The sequence below is a fragment of the Carcharhinus amblyrhynchos genome, chromosome 11 (genome assembly GCF_965287045.1).
Source record: "Carcharhinus amblyrhynchos chromosome 11, sCarAmb.v2.hapA, whole genome shotgun sequence".
NCBI classification, from domain to species: Eukaryota; Metazoa; Chordata; class Chondrichthyes; order Carcharhiniformes; family Carcharhinidae; genus Carcharhinus; species Carcharhinus amblyrhynchos.
The window spans coordinates 31,720,781-31,746,129 of NC_137334.1; the positions used below are offsets into that span (position 1 = coordinate 31,720,781).

General features: G+C 41.6%; 1 protein-coding gene across 3 annotated transcripts in view; it reads right to left on the minus strand.

The window, feature by feature from the left end:
- The window catches only part of myo1b (myosin IB), a 272,073-nt gene that overhangs the window by 232,264 nt on the left and 14,460 nt on the right, over positions 1–25,349 (minus strand). For all 3 annotated transcript variants that reach the window (XM_080198810.1, XM_080198808.1, XM_080198809.1), the window contains exon 3: positions 2,045–2,160. In XM_080198810.1, the coding sequence (XP_080054936.1) occupies positions 2,045–2,160 (116 nt within the window). The remainder of the gene's footprint in view (positions 1–2,044; positions 2,161–25,349) is intronic.

Sequence of the window (25,349 nt, forward strand, 5' to 3'; positions counted from 1 at the left end):
GTTTCCTCCCACAGTCCAAAGATGTGTGGGTTAGGTTGATTGGCCATGCTAAAATTGTCCCTTGGTGTCCTGGGATGCATAGGTTAGAGGGATTAGTGGGTAAAATATGTATGGGGGTAGGGCTTGGGTGGGATTGTGTTCGGTGCAAACTCAATGGGCCGAATGGCCTCTTTCTGTACTGTAGGGTTTCTATGATTTCTATAAACTCATGAAATTCAGCTCACCCAAAAGAAACAGGCAGGATAACCGCCTATTGGACAGAGAAAATTTTTTGGGAGAAAATTTTCCTAAAATAGGTTTTGAGCAAAAGGGGGCAGAATGGGGTGAAAACAACAAATGGAAGGTCAGTGATAGGATGGAGAGCACAAGAGATTAAAATCACCCAGGTTTGATGGGGGAAACCCAAAGGGAGCAGGAATTGGTGAAGTGAAGAAACAAGAGATGTAACCATGTGAAGCATAGTGGTTGCATAGCAGCCATCTGAATGCAAAGTGAAGAAACTTGAACCAGTAAATGAAACAAAATGGAGGCAGAAATCATGATCTCAAGTTGGTGAACTTAATGTAAAGAACAGAGAAGAAAGATGAGGTTCCGTTCCTTGAGCTGTCTGGAGATTCACTGTAGCAGGCCACGGACTGAAAGGTCAGAGTGGACGTAAGGTGGAGAACTGAAATGTGGGGGAAATAGGAAGCGGAGAGTCAAGCTTACGGACTGAACGGGGGTGTTCCGCAAAACTGTCTCACAATCTGCCTTTTGTTTGCCCACCAATGTACAGGAGATTGAATTGTGGGCAGGGAATGCTAAATTGAAAGCAGTATAAGTAAATCTCTGTTTCACTCGGTGTGTTTACTTACTTGTACTTATTTCATTTACATATACTGAATTCACTGCTCATTGTGATTGTGAACTGTACATTTCAGGGGAAACCCCAAAGCTCAATAACTGATCTGTTCTGATTCACTGCTCTCACTGGACCTCCCCAGGCCATTACAGCTGAACTCAGAACCCACAGATGGTGAAGGGCAAAAGAATCATGATTTCTGTCCCATGAGCCTTATTCCACAGGACACGTGTCAGCTCTGAATCAGAGTGAGTCACAAGGTCCTCTCGGTTGCCATCTCGATTTGCGAATGAAAAAGGGCTGCTTGATTGAGGTGTAGTAGGATGCCTGACTATTGTTAAGTGTCGGGGGGAGCTAATATGTACCTTGGCAGACATTAATCCATCACAACAACCGTGTGTATGGATTTGTACATCACATATTGAAGATGCAAAGTCTGGTTTGTAGGCTCATGTGAAAATAACTTTAAAAAAGGAAAGTTTGCTCTTCTAACATAACCATTGCTAATGTTTATAAACAGCATTTTATTAAATATCCCTTCTGAAGTATTGGGAAAATATTTTGAAAATACCAAAATGATGAACATTTTCTAAATATTCCCACATGGAAGAAAAAATATATTTTCTTAAATAAAACATCCTGTTCTGCCTTGTTAGGCAAAGGTCACTTTCCAAAGATGGATTGTGAACCATTTTATCAGAAACTGAAATAAATTTCATCCAAGCTAAAAGGTAACATCATTTTTTTTTTAAATTCCACTTATCGCTAAAATTGTATTTGTTCCTGACAGCAATTTGCCACAGAATAGTCATGAAGGGCCCACTTTACCCACTCTGCGCGTACGAACATAAATGCTCAGGAGCAATCTTCTTCCCTGTTTATGTTACAAAATGCATTAGCAGATGTTGCAGGGACAGATGGGGTCAAACACAAAGTGAAAAAGAAAATGCCATATTTGGACCAAAGCCTTTCAGGGTTCAAGCAGAGAATAGAAGAATTTGTCAGTGATGGAACAGTTTGGCAGATGCTTGCAATATACTAAACAAATTACAACAAAACTAGGAAGACCAGTCTTAATAAAACGCCAAAGAATAAAGTATTCATATCCTCTTTTTTATCCTTTCATCCAAGGTAAACATCTAGGCCCATACGCTGTCCTTTGATTGGAGTCAGCTGCAGTTTGTTTAGCTTTACTTTACTTACATGTGAGGACTCAGCTCATAGAAATTTCTGTTGCGATATTCTTCTACTTTCTCTGGGGTATAGATGGGCAAGTGTCTGTATGGATTTACAGATATGACTACACTTCCAATATAAGTCTGTATTAGGAGAGAAACAAAAATGACAAAATTAAAATACAACACATTTATGACTTAGCAGTTCTAAAAGATGGGCTTTCTGCTGTAACGATGTGGAGATGCTGGCATTGGACTGGGATAAGCACAGTAAGTTGTAATAACTCTTCACCCACCTGAGGAAGGAGCAACACTCCGAAAGCTTGTGCTACCAAATAAACCTGTTAGACTTTAATCTGGTGTTGTGAGACTTTAGTTTTCTGCTATAAAGCAGGAAAAGTCATTTTTATTTTTTAAAGTTTATTTATTAGTGTCACAAGTAGGCTTACAATAACATTGCAATGAAGTTACTGCGAAAAGCCCCTCGTCGCCACGCTCCAGTGCCTGTTCGGGTACACAGAGGGAGAATTTAGCCTGGCCAATGCACCTAACCAGCATGTCTTTGGAACGTGGGAGGAAACTGGAGCACCTGGAGGAAACTCACGCTGACACAGAGAGAACATGCACACAGACTGCGACCCAAGCCAGGAATCAACTCCAGGTCCCTTGGCATTGTGAGGCAGCAGTGCTAACCACTGTGCCACCATGCCAATAAATGGATAGTGGGATCAATCAAGTGCACCGTTGATTGGTGGGTCTTTGCTATTCATTTCCACACCAGTTGGGGGAGGTTCAAGGGAAAGGCAGATCCCAAAAGCAAGCTGGAGAAAAATAATTTAGGGCAGCACAGTGGCTTAGTGGATTAGCACTGCTGCCTCAGCATCAGGGAACTGGGGTTGGATTCTGTTCTTGCATGACCATATCTAGTTTGCACGTTCTCCCTGTGTCTGCATGGGTTTCCTCCGGGTGCTCCGGTTTTTTCCCACATTCTGAAAGTTGTGTTGCTTGGGTGCATTGACCCAAACAGACACTGGACTGTGGCAACTAGGGGAATTTCACAGTAACTTAATTGGAGTGTTAATGTAAGCCTAATTCAATGCCCTTTTAATGCCTGGTTTATTAAATCATATGAAAACTCTACAGCTAAATATTTATACTGTATATTTTCATATATTTAATTACCATCACAAATTGACTTAGCTAATATTAAGATATTGACATTTATTAATATTAATAAGCCTGCATTTACTGCTACAACATTCCTCTCGGTCACTGACCTTTAGATTATCAAATTCCTACCACAGTATCATGATGCTGCCTCCACTCTGCTGTAACTAACCTCAAATAGCAATCTCAGAAAAGCTGCTCCTAATGCAATAAGTTACCATTTTCTGCGTCAGCCATCCTGTAGTTTCATTAATAAAACTACCAAATTGTTCTTCCTTTAGACAATTGGTACTGCAGGATCACACCTACTGAGGGCAGTGTCGAGAATGGCTGAATATATTTTATACAGGAGTAGAGGAATTTCCATCTTGCTGTTCTGAGGTTTATCGAAAACTAAGCACAAGTGAAAAAGCAGGTCCTTAAACCTGTCATATTACTGTGCACCTTACCTCTCACAGCGAAGCAATCACAAACATGCATAATGTCTATTGATGTCTTTACTACAGCACCACTCAAAGTTTATTCTTAAAAATATCCCTGCCTTAATCAGTACAAGATGCATCCTTTTAAACCCTCATTTCAAAAGCATTCTTCTGCAAAACTGCTGAAGTTTCCCAGGTCCACTGCAATTACAGCAGCTGTTGATAGCATTTTTAACAGAAACATATGCTCTTACTGCCAGTTCTACATATGTTTCGATGGCAAGCAGAGTCTGAGGGGAAAAACTGGAGAAGTGGCAATTATAGAAGTGGTTTTGCTACACATGGTATATGGGATTAATTCTCTGAGGGGGTCTGAAGCATACAAGCTGCCTTCAGGGTTGCACATCAAGATAGACATCAATCGCGGCTGGAAGTCCATCAAAGCAGCAAACGATACATACTGGTCAGCCTGAAAATCGCTGGGCTTCCACAGAAAAAAGCTGTCCATGACCAAGTATTCCAAGGTCCAGGAACACATGTTGAGTAACACACTAAAGTTTGGGGCAGCTATCACAGAGGCACAATGGGGAAAGACCACTGTCTAAGGCCGTTCAGCTATTGTACTCTGAGGGACTAGAAATGGATAAAATGGTAATGAATATTGCAAATATTAACTTTTTTTTTTAATATTCATTCGTGGGACATGGGCGTTGCTGGCTGGCCGGCCAGCATTTATTGCCCATCCCCAGTTGCCCTTGTTCAGAGGACAGTTGAGAGTCAACCACATTGTTGTGGCTCTGGAGTCACATGGAGGCCAGACCAGGTAAGGATAAGAACATAAGAAATAGGAGCAGGAGTAGGCCATCTGGCCCTTCGAGCCTGCCCCGCCATTCAATAAGATCATGGCTGATCTGAAGTGCATCAGTTCCACTTTCCCGCTTTCTCCCCATAACCCTTAATTCCCCTGTCTATCAAAAACCCATCTACCCGTGACTTAAATATATTTAGCGAGGTAGCGTCCATCACTTCAACGGGCAGAGAATTCCAGAGATTCACCACCCTTTGAGTGAAGAAGTTCCTCCTCAACTCCAATCTAAACTGCCCCCCCCCCCCACCGCCTTATCTTGAGGCTGTGCCCTCTAGTCCTGCTGTCCTTTCTAAGCGGGAAGAATCTCTCTACCTCTACCCTATCCATCCCTTTCATTATCTTATACGTCTCTATAAGATCCCCCCTCATCCTACTGAACTCCAATGAGTACAGACCCAGTCTATTTAGTCTCTCTTCATAGTCCAACCCCCTCATCTCTGGTATCAGCCTAGTGAACCTCCTCTGCACTCCCTCCAAGGCCAATATATCCTTGCGCAAGTGCGACGACCAAAACTGCACACACTACTCTAGCTACGGCCTCACCAGTGCCCTGTACAGTTGCAGCAAGACTTCTCTGCTTTTATATTCTATCCCCCTCACTACAAAGGCCAATATTCCATTCACTTTCTTGATAACCTGCTGCACCTGCAGACTGGGTTTTTGCAACTCATGCACAAGGACCCCCAGGTCCCCCTGCACTGTAGCATGCTGCAGCTTTTTGCCCTTTAAATAGTAATCCCTCCTACTATTGTTTCTGCCAAAGTGGATAACCTCACACTTGCTAACTTTATACTCCATCTGCCAGGTCCTCGCCCATTCACTCAGCCTATCCAGATCCCTCTGCAGACTTTCCACACCCTCCAAGCAATTTGCTTTACCACTCATCTTTGTGTCATCAGCAAATTTCGTCACCCTACACTCAGCCCCCTCCTCCACATCATCTATATAAATGGTAAATAGCATTACCATTACCAAAAGAATGGCAAATTTCCTTCACTAACGGACATTAGTGAGCCAGATGGGATTTTCTGACAATCAGCAATGCTCATTCCAGATTTTTAATTCCAGATATTTTTGACAGAATTCAAATTCCACCATCTGCCGTGGTGGGATTCGAACCTGGGTCCCCTGAACATTAGCTGAGTTTCTGGATCAATAGTCTAGCGATAATATCAGTAGGCCATGGTAGGTGTGGTAGATTGTGAGGAAGGGTGTCATAGTTTGCAGGGTGACTTAGACAGGTTGCAGAGCTGGGCCGCGAGGTGGCGGATGGAGTTTAATGCAGAGAAGTGTGAGGTAATTCATTTCGGTAGGAGTAACAGATGTGTTGAGTATAGGGCTAACGGGAGGACTTTGAATAGTGTGGAGGAGCAGAGGGATCTAGGTGTATGTGTACATAGATCCCTGAAAGTTGGGAATCAAGTAGATAAGGTTGTTAAGAAGGCATATGGTGTCTTGGCGTTTATTGGTAGGGGGATTGAATTTAGGAGTCGCAGCGTCATGTTGCAACTGTACACAACTCTGGTGCGGCCGCACTTGGAGTACTGTGTGCAGTTCTGGTCCCCACATTACAGGAAAGACGTGGAGGCTTTGGAGAGGGTGCAGAGGAGGTTTACCAGGATGTTGCCTGGTATGGAGGGGAGGTCCTATGAGGAGAGACTGAGGGATTTGGGGTTGTTTTCGCTGGAAAGAAGGAGGCTAAGAGGGGATCTTATTGAAACGTATAAGATGATTAGAGGTTTAGATAGGGTGGACAGTGATAGCCTTTTTCCTCGGATGGAGAAAGCTAGCACGAGGGGGCATGGCTTTAAATTAAGGGGGGATAGTTATAGGACAGATGTCAGGGGTTGGTTCTTTACCCAGAGGGTGGTGAGGGACTGGAATGCCCTGCCTGCTGCAGTTGTAAATGCGCCTAGTTTGGGGACGTTTAAGAGATCTGTGGATAGGTTTATGGACGAAAAGGGATTGGTTTAGATTAGTGGGTCAGTGTTTTTTTTTTAAAAACTGGTCGGCGCAACATCGTGGGCCGAAGGGCCTGTTCTGCGCTGTAATGTTCTATGTTCTATTGATTATTATTGATGTAGAGTCTACTGCTGAGCAAGCCTTCCATGAAGAATTCAAACAAAATTGGACATGGAACTCACTGAAGCAACTGTTTTCTCAGAAAGTCATTGGACCTACACTTTACCCAATCAGGCTAATAGTGTCAGATGTCAGATTACAACACCTGACACTTGTAATCAGAACTTTATAGAAGTGTTAACGGCTTCAGGTGATAAGAACCGAGGATAGAAAGAAAGAAATCATCCTAAGATTTGCTCACCATCCTCGTCACAGATTACAAATCCTACTGAAGGATGTGGGTGCGACTGATGAGTTTACACAAGCTCAGAGAGATTAGTGCAAATTATGACACGTAAAAAGTACAGGAGGGCACCGCCATGTGCCACTGCAGGTTTCCTATTGACACAAGACTTTATATCCATGGCAACTACTTCACTAAAAGGTGTGGGACAAAGACAGTAACGTGTTCATTTTGCATTTTACAGTCATGGCAACCATTTTCAATCTTTCTACAGGAGTACATTATATGGAAAACAAAAAAGCAGCTATGGATAAAGTCATGGAAAAAATGGATATGGACCAAACATGGAGCACTAGCTAAATTTCTAACTGACAATAGTGGGGGTGGAACGAAAATATGAACATTGTGCTCACAAATACTACGGCTGAAATTACTGAAAGTAATGGACTCAAAGAAATCACATGATGGTCGATGAGCTGTTCCAATCAACCAAACTGCAAGTTGAGAACTGCCCGGGAATGGGCGACCTATTCAAAGAATTTGCTTCAGATGGGTAGGGAGTGGGCTTGTTTAATGTTATTAGTTGCAATCCTGAAAAGTACAACTTCAAATGAAAAAATTTAAGCAAATCAGATTTTCCCATTATAACCAATGTTAAATCTGTAGGAATATTGTGTAGGATCTTTCCATGCAGTAAAACACAGATGTAAGTTGAAACATCATACATTGTTAAATTCTTATGTTCAGAAATGAAATAACTTTTAAAATAAAAGTTTTAAATTTAAAAATATAAAAGAAATATGCCAACTCTATCCACTTGCCTCCCTCACACACCTCTGTGTCTCATTAATCCTCTTAGCCAGCTCTTTCTCTTCCCAAACATCATGTTCCTTGATCTACCCAGTCAGTAGCCACGCTTCTTGGTTGCTGGTTGACTCTCCCACTCCTCACATCTCTTTCCTGAAGCCTTGGTATCAAAGCGGACTTGGGAAATGAGCAGCAAGAGTCAGGAAGAACAGCTTTGAATTGCAAGATCACATAGGTCAATGACTAGAGGGAGGGACAGTCAGCAACAGGAGGAAATGGGCCAACGAGAGAGTGTGTCAGGGAGCAGGACTGACTACTCCAAAATGGTGCTGATCTTGCGCCCTTATATCATACCTGGCATCAAACAATGTTAAAAGGGAACCCCCAACATTGCATAGTATTTAGAGTATTGTTGGAGCTGTATTCATCCGGGCAAGAGGAAAGTATTCCATTGAACTCCCAACTTGTGCCTTGTAGGTGGTGTACATGCTTCGGTGGATTAGCAAGTGAGTTACAGGTAAGCATACCACCCTGCTTTTGTAGCCACAGTGCATGCACACATGCACAGACAGCGCTGTGAGCACACAGTGCCGGAGGGGGGGGGGCCGCACGCGCACATACACAATGCTATGGGGAGGGGGCACACACGCGCATGCACACACACACAGTGTCATGGGGAGGGGGGTGCACGCGCGCACACACAGTGCTATGGGGGGGGCACACGCGCGCACACACACACACAATGCCATTGGGGGGGGCACGCACGCGCGCGCACACACACAGTGCCATGGCGGGGGGGGTAGGGGTTGGTGGCGTGCACATACACACAGTGCCATGGGGGGTGCACGCACACACGCACACACACACACACACGCACACACACAGCCACGGGGGCACGCGCGCACATTATACAATGTGTCATTCCTATTGTTACATGCATTTGATAATTACAGTCAGTGTACTTTGATCTACATAAAGTATCAAACAGGAGAGGAAATTGCAGAACAAAAATTCAGATAGCTTTTAAGATAAATTTCTATTCAGGAAAAGGTCATGGGGATTAATTCCAGATAAAACAGTTAGCAAACTGATGGGTTGGAAGGACAGTTGGCTGGTTTTCTGCGGCAAAACACATGTTACTGAGATTGTGCGAGATAACTTAATCAAGCTTTTAGCTACATGGCTCCTCAGGTAAACTGCGTATGAAAAAGCAGGTTCTCGTATTTAAAGTTTATTTATTACTGACACAAGCAGGCTTACATTAACATTACAATGAAGTTACTGTGAAAATCCCCAGCTGCCACACTCTGGTGCCTGGTTGGGTACACTGAAGGATAATTTAGCATGGCCAATGCGCCTAACCACCACATCTTATGGACTGTGGGAGGAAACCCATGATGTGGAGATGCTGGCGTTTGGACTGGGGTAAACACAGTAAGAAGTCTCACAACACCAGGTTAAAGTCCAACAGGTTTGTTTGGTAACAAAATCCACTAGCTTTTGGTGCCAAATAAACCTGTTGGACTTTAACCTGGTGTTGTGAGACTTCTTACGGAGGAAACTCAGGCAGACACAGGGAGAATGTACAGACTCTGCACAGACAGTGACCCAAGCCGGGAACTGAATCTGGGTCCCTGGCGCTGTGAGGCAGCAGTGTTAACCATTGTGGCGTCCTTTATTTCGCACAATAGCAATTTTGATTGCAGATCTGCAGTAACTGCCCAGCACTCTTTAGGATGAGAGAGATAGCTTTCATGGTACAGATGAAAGCTATCAGCCTGAAACATGGTCCACAATTTTCTGCTCCAGGTTTTGTTGGGCGGGTTTGGCTACAAGAACAGAATATATCGTGAGATGCTCAAAGTCACGTTTCACATTGACTTAAAAGCAGGACCACCACTCACCTCCTCCCCCCCAAAAGAAAAACAGCTGAAAAATCTCAGCAGTTCTGTCAGCATCTGCAAGGAGAGAAAAGGCTGATGTTGAGTCCAGAAGACCCTTTGTCAAAGACCTGTTGAGATTTTCCAGCTTTTTTTTTGGTTTCAGATTCCAGCATCTGCAATAATTTGCTTATAACCATCAGCACCGCCCCCCTCCCCACCATCCGTGTGATGGGCCACATTCCCATTCCCCCTCCTGCTCACCATCTGGACCCTCATTGTAATAAACTAACATGTAATTATAGGGCCCATACACCAGAATCATATCCCCACATCAAATAATACATCCACAGCAATACCACAGCAGAATGGCACGATGCACGACTGGCCTCAGAAGACGTGTACCTGGTGAGCGTGACTCCAAGGGGAATTTAGAGGCGAGGGCAGTGCAGGGGGTAAAAGTGTGCTCGTCTGATGTCAGTGGGTGCACCTGGGTGAAGAATGTTTCTCGGATGCAGCAATTAAAAATGGTGCCCAGATCATCAAAGCGCTGAGTTGATGGCAGATCGGGCGAATCAGAGGCCACCTGCTAGGGATATGTCACAGAACCTTTGCTTGCCTTTTCTCCCTCCCACTCCGCACTATAAGACGTAAAAATTCGCTATTACCAATGGCGGGCTCAATGCCACTTTTCCTGCCTGACATTGGACGATGCCAGTATCAGAGGAAATCCTGTATTGCTGCAAATTCAGTCAGCCAGCAGAAGGTTTTGGTTCCTGGTGCTCTGTGGTGATGAGTTTTAAATGCTTAGCTTTGGTTTTCAAAATAAATAAAAATAAATCAGCAGGTTATTACCAAACATAGACTTTATCTTTCCTCTTGACATTTCTTCAGTCCACACTGAGGAAAGTTGGGGTTGATGCAGCTTTCTAAAGGAAGTCTGGACTCCAAGGATATTTGCGTTCTCTGGCCTCATTTAGTATGAAAATGAGCAACAGATTCACTTTAGAATTTGCCCCTTCTGCTTGTTGACTCAAAAAAGCTGTGTATATATCACACAGTGCTCATGCAGTTAAATCCATTTTTGTAAACTGAAAGCAGACTCAAAGCCCAGGTAAGATGTACTCACAGAATAGGAATTGAAACGGACATTGTGAAAGCATCATTAGTGCAGTCACAATATTTCTCAGTTTTCCCGAAGCACAGAAAAACAGCAAATTCAATCTCTTTCGATATAACACAGTACAACTCCTGCTTTCTCCAGTGCTGCCCATTGTCAATACTCAAATGGATAATGTCATGAGGTTTTCAGATCGATTTTGGTCCATCTCTGGGGAAGTATATTGACTTTATGAAATTCCTTATCTGAAATGTCAGCATTAAAATTTCAAAATCTTTGCCATGTGATTGTCCGCAAGCGTGCACAGCCTTTGAAGCAGACTTACACAAAGAGAAGGAAAGATCAAAGGGACAATTCACCCCCAGGCTGTTCTTACATGTCTCTGTTCCTTAACATCATGATAGGACTGATGATACATAAAATTACCATCACATAAATTTTATATAAATAGGACGTGAAAAAAGGTGACTCCTTTTAAAACAAGATGTGTCTAAATGTCGTCACTGCCATAAACACTATTGTGTTAATTCAGTAAGGAAGAACAAAGTTGTACTTAGAAGGATGTTTTGAGTATCTACTGGATGTTTCACCCTTAATATTTTCCTTTTTTTTGGTGTTATGATTAAATAAGTCTTCCTGTTGATGGCACAATATAGTTCTGTCTCCAAAACATCATAAATGGTAAGCTTCAATACAACCATGACTTCATTAAGGATTACTAGGTCCAAACCATTGGAACATTCTGCAGACCAACTGAAATTCTTATTACCTACAATTTAAATGGTGAAACATCTTTGCAAAACAAGTCAAATATACCGTGTACCAATGTACAGGAGCAAAAAGGCAATGAAGTATTCTGATTCATTTCTGCACATTTATCAAAGATACAGAAGTGGAGTCCGATTTCAGTGATGTGCGATAATGTAGGAAATTCATAGGTGGCGATTCACCCCAAAAAATTTAAAGTGACAAATTTGCATGAAAACTGGAGTAACTCTCTCTAATTTTTTAAAGCGGGCTTTTCAGAATGAATCTCTCATAGTCTGTGCACTGCAGAGTCTCCTAATGAGATTCACTCTCAAAATCAATGGGCAGGGCCAATTCCCACCTGAGAGACCAACAGCACATAGGGCTGAGCGAGCCACTGCTCTTGTGCTGATTTGTAAGCACTGAGACCAATGCATCGCTGATCTGCCCTGCAATCCCTCACATCACTGGCCCACTGAGCTGCCCATCCCCGATCATTGGCCTCTCAGACCTGCCCCGATTTGCCCTCTGCAAGCTCTAATCTTCCTGACCTCCTCCTCCTCCTCCTCCATGCCCTCCAGGCAGCCCCAACACCCCACCTCCCCCTGGCAGTCCCAGATCTGCCCTCCAGCAATGGCCCCTCAATAGCCCCAAGCCCCCCCTTCCCTCTGTCTGCCACCAGTCCCTGTGCAAAGTGGCAGTGGGACTCCCACCCATTAGCACCCCTCAACAGGCTCCACCTCTTTGGCACTGCCTGATAGGCAGTGCAAAGGGCCAGATTGGCACTGCCAAGGGGGCACCCCCTGACCTCCGGGCAGGAAGGGGGCCTCCATGGGCTCTGTTCCCTCCAGCAGGGTCAGGTCACCATTAGTGGGGAGCAGTAGTAAACCTCTCTGGAGTGAGCCACTCCTGGCAGGCAGGAAGACACTAGCAGTCTCGGGCCCGCTAATAGTAGGGAAATTCAAATTTCAATGCTTAAATTAGCTTGGCGGAGAGCTGATGACTCTAAAGCACGTGGAGGCGGAGACACACGATGCCATGATGCCCAGTGGGGAGCCCGCTAAATGGCCTCCGCTGATGTCTGCTGCCCGTTGCGCTGGGAGAATCGCCCCCATAGCCTGTCAAATCTGCTTCACCATTCAATACAAGCATAGCATCTTCTGCCTCAACTCCACTTCCCTGCCCACGTCCCATAATCCTCAATTCCACGAGACCCTAAAAATCTATCACATTCCTATTTAAAATTAGAACATTAGAATATAGAACAGTACAGCTCAGAACCAGGCTCTTCAGCCCACGATGTTGTGCCAAACAGGATGCCAAATTGAAGTAATCCCTTCTGCCTGCCCTTGGTCCATATCCCACTACTCCTTGTTTATTCATGTGCTTATCTAAAAGCCTCCATCTCATCCGCCTGCACCACCACCCATGACAACGTATTCCAGGTACCTACCACTCTGTAAAAAAAACTTGCCCCTTTGAACTTTCCCCCTTTCATCCTTAGTGCATGCCCCCTAGTATTAGCCATTTCAACTCTGGGAAAAGATTCTGACTGTCAACCCTATCTGTGCCTCTCATAATTTTATAGACTTCTTTCAAGTCTCTCTTCAACCTCTGTCTCTCCAGAGAAAACAATCCTAATTTGTCCAGCTTTTCCTTATAGCTTATACCCTTTAATCCGTGCTGCACACTGCACTGAATGTACTATGTTGCACTGAGATCAATTCAACTCATGCTATTTCCAACTTGTAAAACCAGTTGCGTGATCAAGTCTTGCATTTAGGCAATGGGAGTGACCTGACCAGTTTGGGCAATCGTGATGCTGACTCAAGCTGGTCCACTGGAGGATCTTTATTCTATTTGTGATATATCTGGAAGGTCATGGGACCCTCACTGATGTCCTTTTGCCAACTTAACCCACCCCATAGAAAACAAATACTAATTTTTGCCAATGGGCAGAGCATATATTAATTGAACAACAAAATTCAGAGGGAATCCCAAAACCAATACAGCAAAGTAAGTTATTTGGCATTTAAGACTGGTTTGCAAAACTGCCAGAGCTTGCATGAACAAGAAAGAACACATAATTAAAATGGGGCCATCACCATGGTTAACTATACCAGTTTAACACTGATAACTGCTTTAAAACTCCCATTTTCATGTTTTAAGAAACTGCATCATCTGAAGTTAGACTGCAGCTGACATTGATTATAAATTCTGGCCATATTGCTGAAGCATTATCGTCCGTTATTATCTCCAACCACCCCATCCTCACACCGCTATGACCTTTCATCCAACATGCCTACACCTGTCATGCACTACGTTCCCATGTAAGCTGGAAAGCCAATAGACATCTTGTGGTCCAATTGGATGATTCTTGACCAACAAATGCCAAGGGTGAAATTTTCTCATTCCAAACACCACAGGAATCATAACTAGCGAGGCAGGACCAAGCAAAGGTCCGTTGATCTTGGGCAGAGTTTTCCATTCTTGGTGTGAACACCGCCAGAAAATCCCATTCCCAAGGATGCGAGCTTACCAGCCATTCACACCATATTCCCGCAGCAGCAAGGTCAGAGAATGTGGCAGCCAGCCAAAACTCCATTCACTATGGCGGGATGGGAAAATCCCATCCATGTTAACAGTGGTAAGATTCCAGCCCAAATATTTTCCCATATCCAACCACTTTATCATAGAAGAATCATAGAATCCCTATAGTGCAGGAGGCCGCCATCTGGTCCATCAAGCTCACAACTTGACAACAATCCCAACCAGACTCTAACCCCGTAACCCCATATATTTATCCTTCTAGTCCCCCTGATATTAAGGACAATTTTGCATGGCCAATCAATCTAATCTGCACATCTTTAGAAGAAATCAGAGCACCCAGTGGAAACCCATGCAGACATGGGGAGAACGTGTAAACTCCTCACAGACATCCAAGGCTGGAATTGAACCCAGGTCCCTGGTGCTGAGAGGCAGCAGTACTAAGCACTGCGCTACCGTGCTGCCAATGTTTACAACTTCACAACAGTTAAATAATTTGGCAATGAGATATTAGTCAGTAATCAATAGCTTGGTCAATGAGGTTGATTTTAAGGAACATCTTGAAGGAGAAAAGCAAGGCATAATGGTGTAGGACCAAGACAACCTAAGGCACTGCCAACAATAGTAGGGTGATTAAAATGGGAGTACTCAGAATTAGGTGAATGCAGATCTCCGAGATTTGTTGGCTGGAGGAAGTCGCAGGGTAGGGAAGGGCAAGGCCACGGGAGGACTATAAAGAAATTACAGAGAAATACAAATAGGGATTGCGTTAATGTCTCATCTAGCTTAAATATGACTTGACTGACTAACCGTGACAAATCCTCTCACAACATACAGTCATGGCCACTTCCTGAACAGTGCATCATTAGCTGTATAAATGTCTGCATTTGCCATAGTCATAATGCTAAAAGAACACTTGGCAAGAAGGGTTATATAGTCCTGGGGCATCACAATGAACAAACAACATCTATTTGAAGTCTTAATACTCAGAACTATTCATTTCACAAATTATTTTTCCCCCTTTAAAAACTGCACCAACTGCATTCCCTTTCATTTCCTCCCAGAATTGTAACTGGAAGATATCAGAGTGAAATATTAGATATTACTTTGCAGAGCAGGGCTAGGTAATCCACCTAACCACTGGCTCTCAAAAGTTGCATTGACACAGTTGACCAAGTTCCTTGGGGAATTCTATTTCAATGACAGTTGATACTGTCATTTAGACATATTTCTGCATATATTCAACTAACAGCCTGATTACCAGCATTAAGTCTATATCTATCAATTTATCTTGTATACAATCTTATAATTTATTTAAATACTGGACACACAAAATACCCTAATTCACTTATCCTACAACACCCTTTTCGAATTCAATCACCAGCAGCTTCTTTCTGAAGAATCTGCTGATAACTTTCCATTATTTTGTCCATATGGACTCAATTAATGCAAATTGCAACCTCCAGTCATAAAATGCTTCACCTGTATGAAAAAGAATCACACTCATTTTTCTGTTCTCTCAAAAATAACTTGTTCCAGTTTGTTTTATTTGGAAACTCAGGGAAAATTAATATCTGTACGTGTTAACCAAAAAGACACCAGTTCTATTGTTCCATGGGTGCCAATCTCCTCACTTTATCTCAGGTGACAATCTTTCAAGTACGAACCAAGACTGTGGGGAATGAACCATGAGTCTGATGCTAATTCCTTCTTCATTCAATTTTCAAGTGCATGCACATTCTAACAAGATCACTGGATAATAATCAGAAACATCAATCTTTACTATTTTTCCATCGCCCAGACAAGGATCCCTGAGGCAACTGAAGCGCTCCTACTACTGAGATTAATTCATTCAGCCCAGATATGCTGTCTTTTTGCAAGTAGGACACCATTAAATCCAAACCAATATCACTTTTAAAGGCATTAGTTTTGTATTCGTCAGTGAAAACAGCAAGAAAGAATTGTGATTTGTTCTGTAAAAATATGCATTAAATTTCAAGCTCAAACTGGTGTTATTGACCACTTGTGTTTCTTTTAACTATCCATCATGAGGATGTTTGCATTTAGGAGCTGTGTATTTTCTTATCGTCGGGATGAGTGCCTGATGAAATAAAACCAGCAGAAAGCTGTTTGTGGGTTTACAATAAAGAAGATTATTTATCATCAAACACTTACCCCAAATTTAAAATGCAATACTTCACTCAAGTCTCACATACACTTCCACATATGCAAAGATTGGATACAGAAGGTGGTAATATACTGTTACATCTTATAATCTCAACAGATTGTAATTTCTTAGACGCAGTTGATGCTTTAAAGTTGAAAATGAAACCCTTGTAAAGTGAGAGATTTTCTGCAGGCTATAGTTTCGTATAAGTGAATTTCCAGGTGAACTTTAACTGGAATAAGTTGCAGCTTGGAATTTAATGGCTTTCAGTACAATTCTGTCTAACAGCAGTTTCTTGCTGGTTTTAAAAGCAAAGTGATTTCCTCATCATGTGACTTCCAAAAGTTCAAAGTCTTTTTTCCAAAGGGCAGTGTGATCACTGATTTGAATCATCCTGCATTGTTGCTCAGGCCCCTTCAGATTCACCCGGCTCTGCATGTCAGCCTTTTGGCTAAAATCAAGTGTAGTATGGACATGCTGTGCTTGGTTGAAGTCATTAGGTTACATTTCAGCTTCATTTGAAGCAATTTTTAAAAGCGGCATCTCCGCCTATTTTGGCTAAGATGCAAATAAGATCAATCCTTGGATGCCTACTCCAATCAGCTTGGATCATGTAGATCAAGCCCAAGACAGGAAGTGAGATCCCTGTCTTGTCGGCTTGGATCAGGAATGTTTCAAACTTGTTGAGACTCTGAATTGGACTTGATTGAATTGGAATAAAAACAAAAAAGAGTTTGGATAAGGGAAACCATCATAATACAATCGAATATTAATAGGCTCCATTCACACCCATTTTACATCATTGAGTTTCAAAGTTTCCAGGTTAACTGGAATTCTATTGTCCTTATGTGTTTATCCATCCTTAAACAAAGATGTGTGAATTTCCTGAATGGCTGTATTTAATTAGATGTTCACTTGAGATTATCTGTAACTCAAAATACTAATGGTCAAATATAATTTACAGCCACCAATTTGATATTTTAAGCTGGGCACAGACTATGTTGACTGAAAGTTCATGAATAGGATACCATACCAGTGAACAAGTTTAAGATTTCAGGGAACACATTCAATAGCCACCAGAGTTTAGGAAATGATTTTTTGCTATCAGCAGGCACTAATTATTCCCATTTAAAGCACTTTTACTCGTTTGAACCCTCACCTATCCTAATCTCTCCTTCAGTGTCAAATTCTGTCTCATAATATGCCTTTTGAAGGACCTTGGAACATTTTGGTATGTTAAAATGTGCTATGTAAATACAAATCATTGTTGCATATGTTGACCTAATTTGGCAATCTCAATCTCTGTCTCTCTAAAATGAGTTCTTATCCTATACTTTCATGCAATACAATCAATAGATTCCTAATCATCAAGTCATTGTTACAAAAACTGTGCACTCCATCAATATATCTAAAGGTGGGAAAGACTTTTGAAACATCCAAATAGGTGACAAGCACATTTCTGGAGGGAGGGAGGGGTCATAATTAAAAAGGCCAAAACTGAATCCACATTACAACCACTAAAATATCCACTTTAACATACATTGGTTACTATCATGCTGTTCATTTTTCTCTATGTAACCTTTGTACACTGCAACAATTGGATCCTCAGTACCAACTACTAATAATCATTTGCAAGACTGCTGAACAAACATGCTCAGGGTCACAACAGCATCAGAATAACTTGGCTTAACTCCCACCTGATTGAAATACGTGTTTTCCTTTTCTCCCTTGCTGTTTTTGTTACCCAGAGTTCTCTTTGCACAAATATGCTCAAATCAATAACTAACAGTCTACCAATGGTCACAACTCCACTTCAATATTGCACAAAATTTCTTTTGAAATTATGAAGGAGAAGTATCAGATGTCCGTTGGGCCACTATTTTAATTGTAGCTGGTCAATTATTATCCACAACAGTTATTGTTACCAAACCGAGTGAGAAGATTAAAAGCTTAACAGAGTTCATTACAAATTGTGTTTGTTATTAAGTGATTGTTGATTACTTGGCACAGCTCTTTTTGAAGCAGATAAACTAAAAATATATTGTTTTCTTCCCAGATCTAATCTTGTCCCTTTATATTATATATAAAGTGTTGAGGCATTTTATACATAACATATAGTGCATTTAATGTGATCATGTTGATATTCTTCAACAAGAATTGTGTCAATAAAACATTTTCAATACCAAGGCACAGAAGAAACCAGAGGACAAAGAGCTTGATCAATGAGATAGGTTTTAAGGAACATCTTAAAAAGGGTGAGAGGGGTAGATGGCCAGAAGGTTAGAAACATAGAATCCCTACAATGCAGAAGGAGGCTATTCAACCCACTGAGCCTGAACCTACAACAATCTCACCCAGGCCCTATTCCCATAATCCTACATATTTACCGTGCTAATCTCCCTGACACAAAGGTGCAATTTAGCCTGGCCAATCAACGAAAGCTGCCGATCTCTGGACTAGGGAGGAAACTGGAACACCCAGAGAAAACCCACGCAGACATGGGGAGAACGTGCAAACTCCACACAGTCAACCAAGGCTGGAATTGAACGTGAGTCCCTAGTGCTGTGAGACAGCAGTGCTAACCATTGTGCCAACATGCCATCCCTCTCCAGTTGGAGGAGTAGTTCCTGAGCTAACAAAGCAAATTAACTAACAAAGCAAAGAGTGGGAGTAAATGGGTGTTTTTCTGGTTGGCGATAAGTGACTAGTGGTGCGCCTCAGAGATCAGTGTTGGGACCACAATTGTTTATGATTTACATAGATGATTTGAAGTTGGGGACCAAGTGTAGTGTGTCAAAATTTGCAGATGACACTAAGATGAGTGGCAGACCAAAGTGCGCAGAGGACACTGAAAATATGCAAAGGGATATAGATTGTCTGAGTGGGCGAGGGTCTGGCAGATGGAGTATAATGTTGGTAAATGTGAGGTCATCCATTTTGGTAAGAGTAACAGCAAAATGAACTATCATTTAAATGGTAAAAAATTGCAGCATGCTGCTGTGAAGAGGGACCTGGGTGTTCTTGTGCAAGAATCACAAAGAGTTAGTTTGCGGGTGCAGCAGGTAATTAAGAAGGCAGATGGAATTTTTCCTTCATTGCTAGAGGAATGGAGTTTAAAAACAGTGAGGTTATTGTGCAGCTGTATGAGGTGTTGGCGAGGCCACAGCTGGAGTACCGTGTACAATTTTGGTCTCCTAACTTGAGAAAGGATATACTAGAACTTAATTTTCTGAGCATTAAATTTTTTTCTGATAGTTGGGTGAGGTTCATTCATACCCACAATTGAGGAATTGCTTTACTGATTGACTTCTACAATAAAAGTTCTGCACTCAATTTCCATGGAGCCAAAAGAGATGTCCATCAGTAATGCTACAGATACCGTTTGCTACTATAGTATCAAGCAGTACGGATGAAAAAAACTTCAAGTAAATCTTGCTAACTCCAAAGACACCAATATTACTGAAGGCAGAGATTAAAAGAAAGGTGCTGAAAATACTCAGCAGGTCTGGGAGTATCTGCGAAGAGAGAAAAAGTTATGTTTCAAGTTCAGTCGAAAGGGCAGCACGATGGCCAGGGACCCAGGTTCAATTCCGGCCTCGTGCCACTGCCTGTGTGGAATCTGCACATTCTCCGTGTCTGCATGGGTTTCCTCCTACAGCCCAAAGATGTGTGGGTTAAGTTGACTGACCCTAGTATCGGGAGGGTAGGATCAGGAGGATTAGGGTAAATATGTGGGGTTACATGAATAGGACCTGGGTGGGATTGTGGTCAGTGAGAACTTAATGGGCTGAATGGCCTCATCCTGCACTGTAACGATTCTATGGTTCTATGAAGTTGAACAGAGTCTTCTTCAAAATGTGTCTCCACAGATGCTGGTAAACCTGTTGAGTAATTCTAGTGCTTGGTTCTTTTTCAGATTTTCGGCATCTAATGAATTTTGTTTTTTTAAATTGAAGGCAGTACTCTGAAACCCACCACAAAAATATTGCAATGCCAAAATTTGTATGCACATATTTCTTCAAAATCACCATAATAATTTGCGAATTGGTTTATGCATTCAAATTCATTATCCTTTCACCTCTGGGACCTGTGTTCCAATCTAACCCAGTCCGGTAGTTTTGTTTTATCCTTTCTGCTGGCTGAAACGTGTTTCTGGAGCCTGAACACTGTTCAGCGTAGGTATACAACCATAGTTCAACTCACACAAAATTCAACATTCCAGTCAAAAGTAGCAGTGACTAGTGTAAAAACTGTTTATGAGACAGTGCTTTACTCAGTTTAGAGAAGGCATGTCTGCATGGGTTTCCTCCGGGTGCTCCAGTTTCCTCGGACAATCCAAAAGATGTGCAGGTTAGGATAATTGGCCATGCTAAATTAACACTTAAGCGTCATAGAGATTTGCAGGGCAAATACATGGGGCAGCAGGGATAGGATCTGCGTGGGATTGTCGTCAGTGCAGGCTCGATGGGCCAAATAGCCTCCTTCTGCACTGTAGGGATTCTATGTTGATGATTACTTTAAAAGGAGTGGTTTATGCTATCATGAATATCCAAAGTGAATATTCCCCAGCACCAGTATTTGATGAGTACAGACATTCAAAAGCAATAAAAATCTGACTTTACAGATATTCTCCACTACATTCTAAATGTCAATGCAAAACTCTTAAGGCTCTGAATAGAATTTAGGGAATTAATTTTGAATACTACATGGAGCTAAACTTTTGCCCAATATTAAATTTTTATTCTTCCACAGAATGTGAGCATTGCTAGTAAGGCCAGCATTTATTGCTGATCCCCAATTGCCCTGGAGAAGGTGATGGTGTACTGGTGGCCACCTTATACTGTTGCAATCTAACTGGTACAAGTACACCCACAGTGACGTTAGAGAGCCCAGCCAGCTTTGCTAATAGACCAATAAGACATTTGGAAGTTCAGGCACATTCCACCAAACAATTTTAAACTTCCATTTGGAAAATGGATACAGAACACATGCCCAAATGTCCAAGATGCACTTTCTTCAAATTATGTTCTGTATTAACAGTGCAATGTTGGAAAATTACATCTTCACTATAGTGGAATCACTTTGGTCACTTGGTGTGTGGCTAGATTGTTTTTATGAAGTTATATAAAACGGAGCACATGTTCACTTTCTCCAATTTCAAGAGCGTCATCTTAATGTTCTCGCTCTATTTCCACCTACAATACAAAGCTCAGTGGAAATGCATGCGACGAGGAGAACTCCAGGAGATTGCAAACAGATGCAGACTGATTAAGTGAGTGGGCAACATGATGACAGATGGAGGCTTATGTGAAGACGTGAGAGGTTATTCACTTTAGTCTTAAGAATGGAAAACCAGAATATGTTTTTTCAAAGCGTGACTCTAGAAAATGGCAATATTTAGATAGAGTTGGATATACCCAGCCAAGGAACACAAAGTATTTATACAGATACAACACGTAATTGAGGAAAATTACATGTTGGCTTTTATTGCAAGAGGATTGAAAGACAAGAATAAAGACGTCTTGCTACAATTGTACAAAGTGATGGTGAGACCACATCTAGAATACGGTGTGCAGTTTTGGTCTTCATATTAAAAGGAAGAATATACTTGTATTGGATGCCGTACCAAGTGAAGGCTCAAGAGTTTGTTCTTTGAGATAAGAGGCAGCGTCAATCAGGCCTATATTCTCTGGAGTTTGGAAGAATGAGAGGCAATCTCACTGAAACAAGGCATGACAGTGTAGATACTGAGAGGTTGTTTCCTCTGGCTGGGCAATCAAGAACAAGAGGGCACAGTTTCAGAATGAGGGCCCAATTATCTGGGACCATTTGTCTTTCTTTCATTCATCTGTGCTCTGATCTGTGTGCTATAGTATGCACAATCTTTTGCTGTCAATTTCTGTTTGCTGCCCTCACTGCTTGTCCCAAAGAGAGGCCTGGCCAAGTTCTGATACCATCTATGCCATTTGGAGTCTTCCATGTGCTCTGCCCTGTTTTACTTTTTCAAAATATCTGCTCCTGCTGTGTCCAAGATGTGAACTTCCTTGATGAGTGGCGCCAGGCCACATTTATGTTTGGAAGTTGAATAAACATGGTGAGAGGACATACCCTGTCTAACACCCTTTTTAAGGAGAGAACACAGATAAGGAGAAATTTCTTCACTCAAAAGGGGTTGTGAATCTTTAGAATTCTCTAACCTAGAGGGCTGTGGATGCACCATTTACCTAAGTAGTCTCACAACACCAGGTTTAAGTCCAACCAAATTATTTGATAGTAATCCCACAAGCTTTCGGAAACGGTGTTCCTTCGTCAGGTGTGTGACACCGTTTCTGAAAGCTTGTGGGATTACTATCAGATAAATTGGTTGGACTTAAACCTGGTGTTGTGAGACTTCTTACTGTGTTTACCCCAGTCCAACGCTGGCATCTCTACATCATGTCCATTTACTTAAGCCAGAGATAGACTTTTAGTCTTCCAGGGAATCAACAGATATGGGGAGCAGGTAGGAGTGAGGATTTGAAGCCAAAGATCATCCATGATCAATGGCATAGCTGACTTGACAGGCCATATAGTCTTCTCCTGCTCCTAATTCTCACATTCTTATTGACCACACAGACAGGCTGAACTGATGTCTGGTATTTTGAGAAGAAATCTTGCGGTGACACTCTGCATACAGCCTTGAATTCTCACTGCAAAACTGTACAACAAAGCAACTAAACTGAACAATCTCACATCCTGCAACTTGTGTTGCAAGAAAGAAATAGCCAACTATCAATACAGTTATCAGTCAAGGTTCAACGTTACAGCTCCTCTCAGCAACTGCATATAAAACAATCTTCCTGTCCATTCCGATGTTAAAGAAAAATCTTTTTTGTTGTTTAATTGCTAGCAACCCCACATCAATGTGCAGAGGTTTCAGTTTATTAGACTGACAAATCCACCAATCTGACAAATGGATCACACAACTGTCTAAAGGCAATTGTGAAAATTGCAGCTGAAAAAGAGATTTTAAAAAAGAACAAAAACATTACAATTAATCTCAAAATGAAGACAGAAAATGTTAGAAAAATACAATAGATCAGTCAGCATTTGTTAAGAGAATAGGTCACACGCAGTCTCTCTTTTTAAGAGAAGTGCTGGCTGACTTGTTGTGTATTTACAGCATTTTCCATTTTTATTCCTGAACATTACACAATACTAATTCTGGGATCTAAACAAACGTGAAGGGTCTTAATTGCTTTAAGGATCCAACAATTTACTATTTTTAGCTTTCACATAATTAAGTGGAAGGGCATCAATCATGCTAAACAGAATACTTTGCACCTCACTAGGTCTGCCGTGTGGAGCTCATTCATCCATTGCAATTGAAGCTATTCATCACTATTCATATGCAATAGATTCCAAATTAGTAGGTACTATTCACTAACCTTTTGCTGCACTCAATTGTAGTGAAGACAGATCCTAGTCATTGCTATTCAATAGCATTGCAGTTCCATTCTGCAGTGTGACAGCTTTTTTTTTGCCATTTTACATTTTGCTATAGCCCCATCACAACTTCATAACAGAATTTCACAGTTCTAAACTTTGAGTCTATTACTCCACCACAAACAGCAGAGGCTATATAATCCAAATTAAAAAGTAAGAATAAAATTGCAAGTGGTGGACTTAAAAACAAAAAACAGAAAACAGTTCAGTTAGTATCTATAAAGGGAAAGGACGGGTTATTGGCATTTCTGTTGTGCAGTTTTCAAAAGAACTTTTTCAAAAGACCATAGAACTCCTGCTAGCCACGGCAAATGACCAAACTGCGAGGGAGACATGTGGGAATTCAGTGGAGGTCCAAAGAGGCTTCAGGATCCAGTAACACTAAATGTCATGAACAGGTGCAGAAAATAATCAAAAAGGCTAATGGCATTCTGGATTTGCCACATTGAGTAGTTATGATTCGGTTACGCAAAGCCATGATTACACCACAATTGGAGTCCTGAGAGCAGAAATAAGAACAGACAATGCTGGGCAAACTCAGCAGGTCTGGTCACATCTATGAAGAAGAAAACAGAGTTAACGCTGCGAGTCTGTATGACTCTTCTTCAGAGTATGGAGAGCACTTCTAGGCACCACGCCATAATATAGTAAATATTGGCCATGGAGGGAGCACAGTGTCGGTTTACCAGAATGATACCTCAGCTTCAAGGGTTAAATCATGACGAAAGATTATACAAACTGGGATTGTTTTAGAAGGTTAAGTAGTGATTTGATTGCCGTTTTCAAGTTTAAAAGATCGGGTAGATCGAGACAAACTGTTCCTACTGGCTGAGGAGTCAGAGCTAGGGAACAGAGTTTAAATTTAGAGCCAGACTTTTCAGAATTGAAATTTGAAAACAATTCTGCGTACAAAGGATGCTAGAAGTTCAGAATTCTCTTTCACAAATGCCAATCGATACTAGTTTAATTGTTACAGTTAAACACAAGATTGACAGATTGTTAACCAAAGGTATTAAAAGAGATATGAGACAAAGGCCTCACATGGAGTTAAGTCACAGATCAGCCATGATCTACTGAATAATAGAAAGAGGGATAAAATGGACAACTCTCGTTCCGATGGTCCAGTAATACTGATTTGCTATAAATTATGACCCAAAGCTGGCAAAAAAGCATAAGCATCAAATAATCTATTATGACTTTTTAATCTATTTTTAGTTCTGACACAATTATTCTTAGCGTTCTGTATGATTACATCCATTTTTCCTTCAATGCAAGATTCTTTTCTCACAGGAAAAAGTTTCTATCAAAACAGTTGTTTGAGTGCAATCCTTTACTCCAAACTATAGTTTATTAGTCAAGAAGTTCTTCTCAAGATTCCTTGATGCATCAATGGAACTTTAAATGTTGCTCTTCAGAACATGTAAAGACTAATTTATCAGTGCAACTTCAGAACTGAAGAATACAAGTTGAAGTATTACAAAAGCAATTAAGGTTAATATAATAGAATGACTTGTTCTTCCCAACATTAATTCCTCAATCAATTTTGCCAAAAGGCCATTTGCCTCATTGGTATTCATGGATCCTTTTTTCCTGCTAATTGCTGCCTACACAAAATTTGTTGGCTGTGAAGTGTCTTGGGATGACTGAAGCCTGTCAGCCAAGATGGAGCACTGAGACAATGAACCATTGATCCAACGGCAATATTGTACTGGATTCAATAAGGTTCGGGTTAGTTCTATGTGGAGTGTCCTCAATGGCAGGAGGACTACAAATTTTTGCTCAGATGCTAAAAAGCTTTGGCTTTTTATTGTCAGGTAA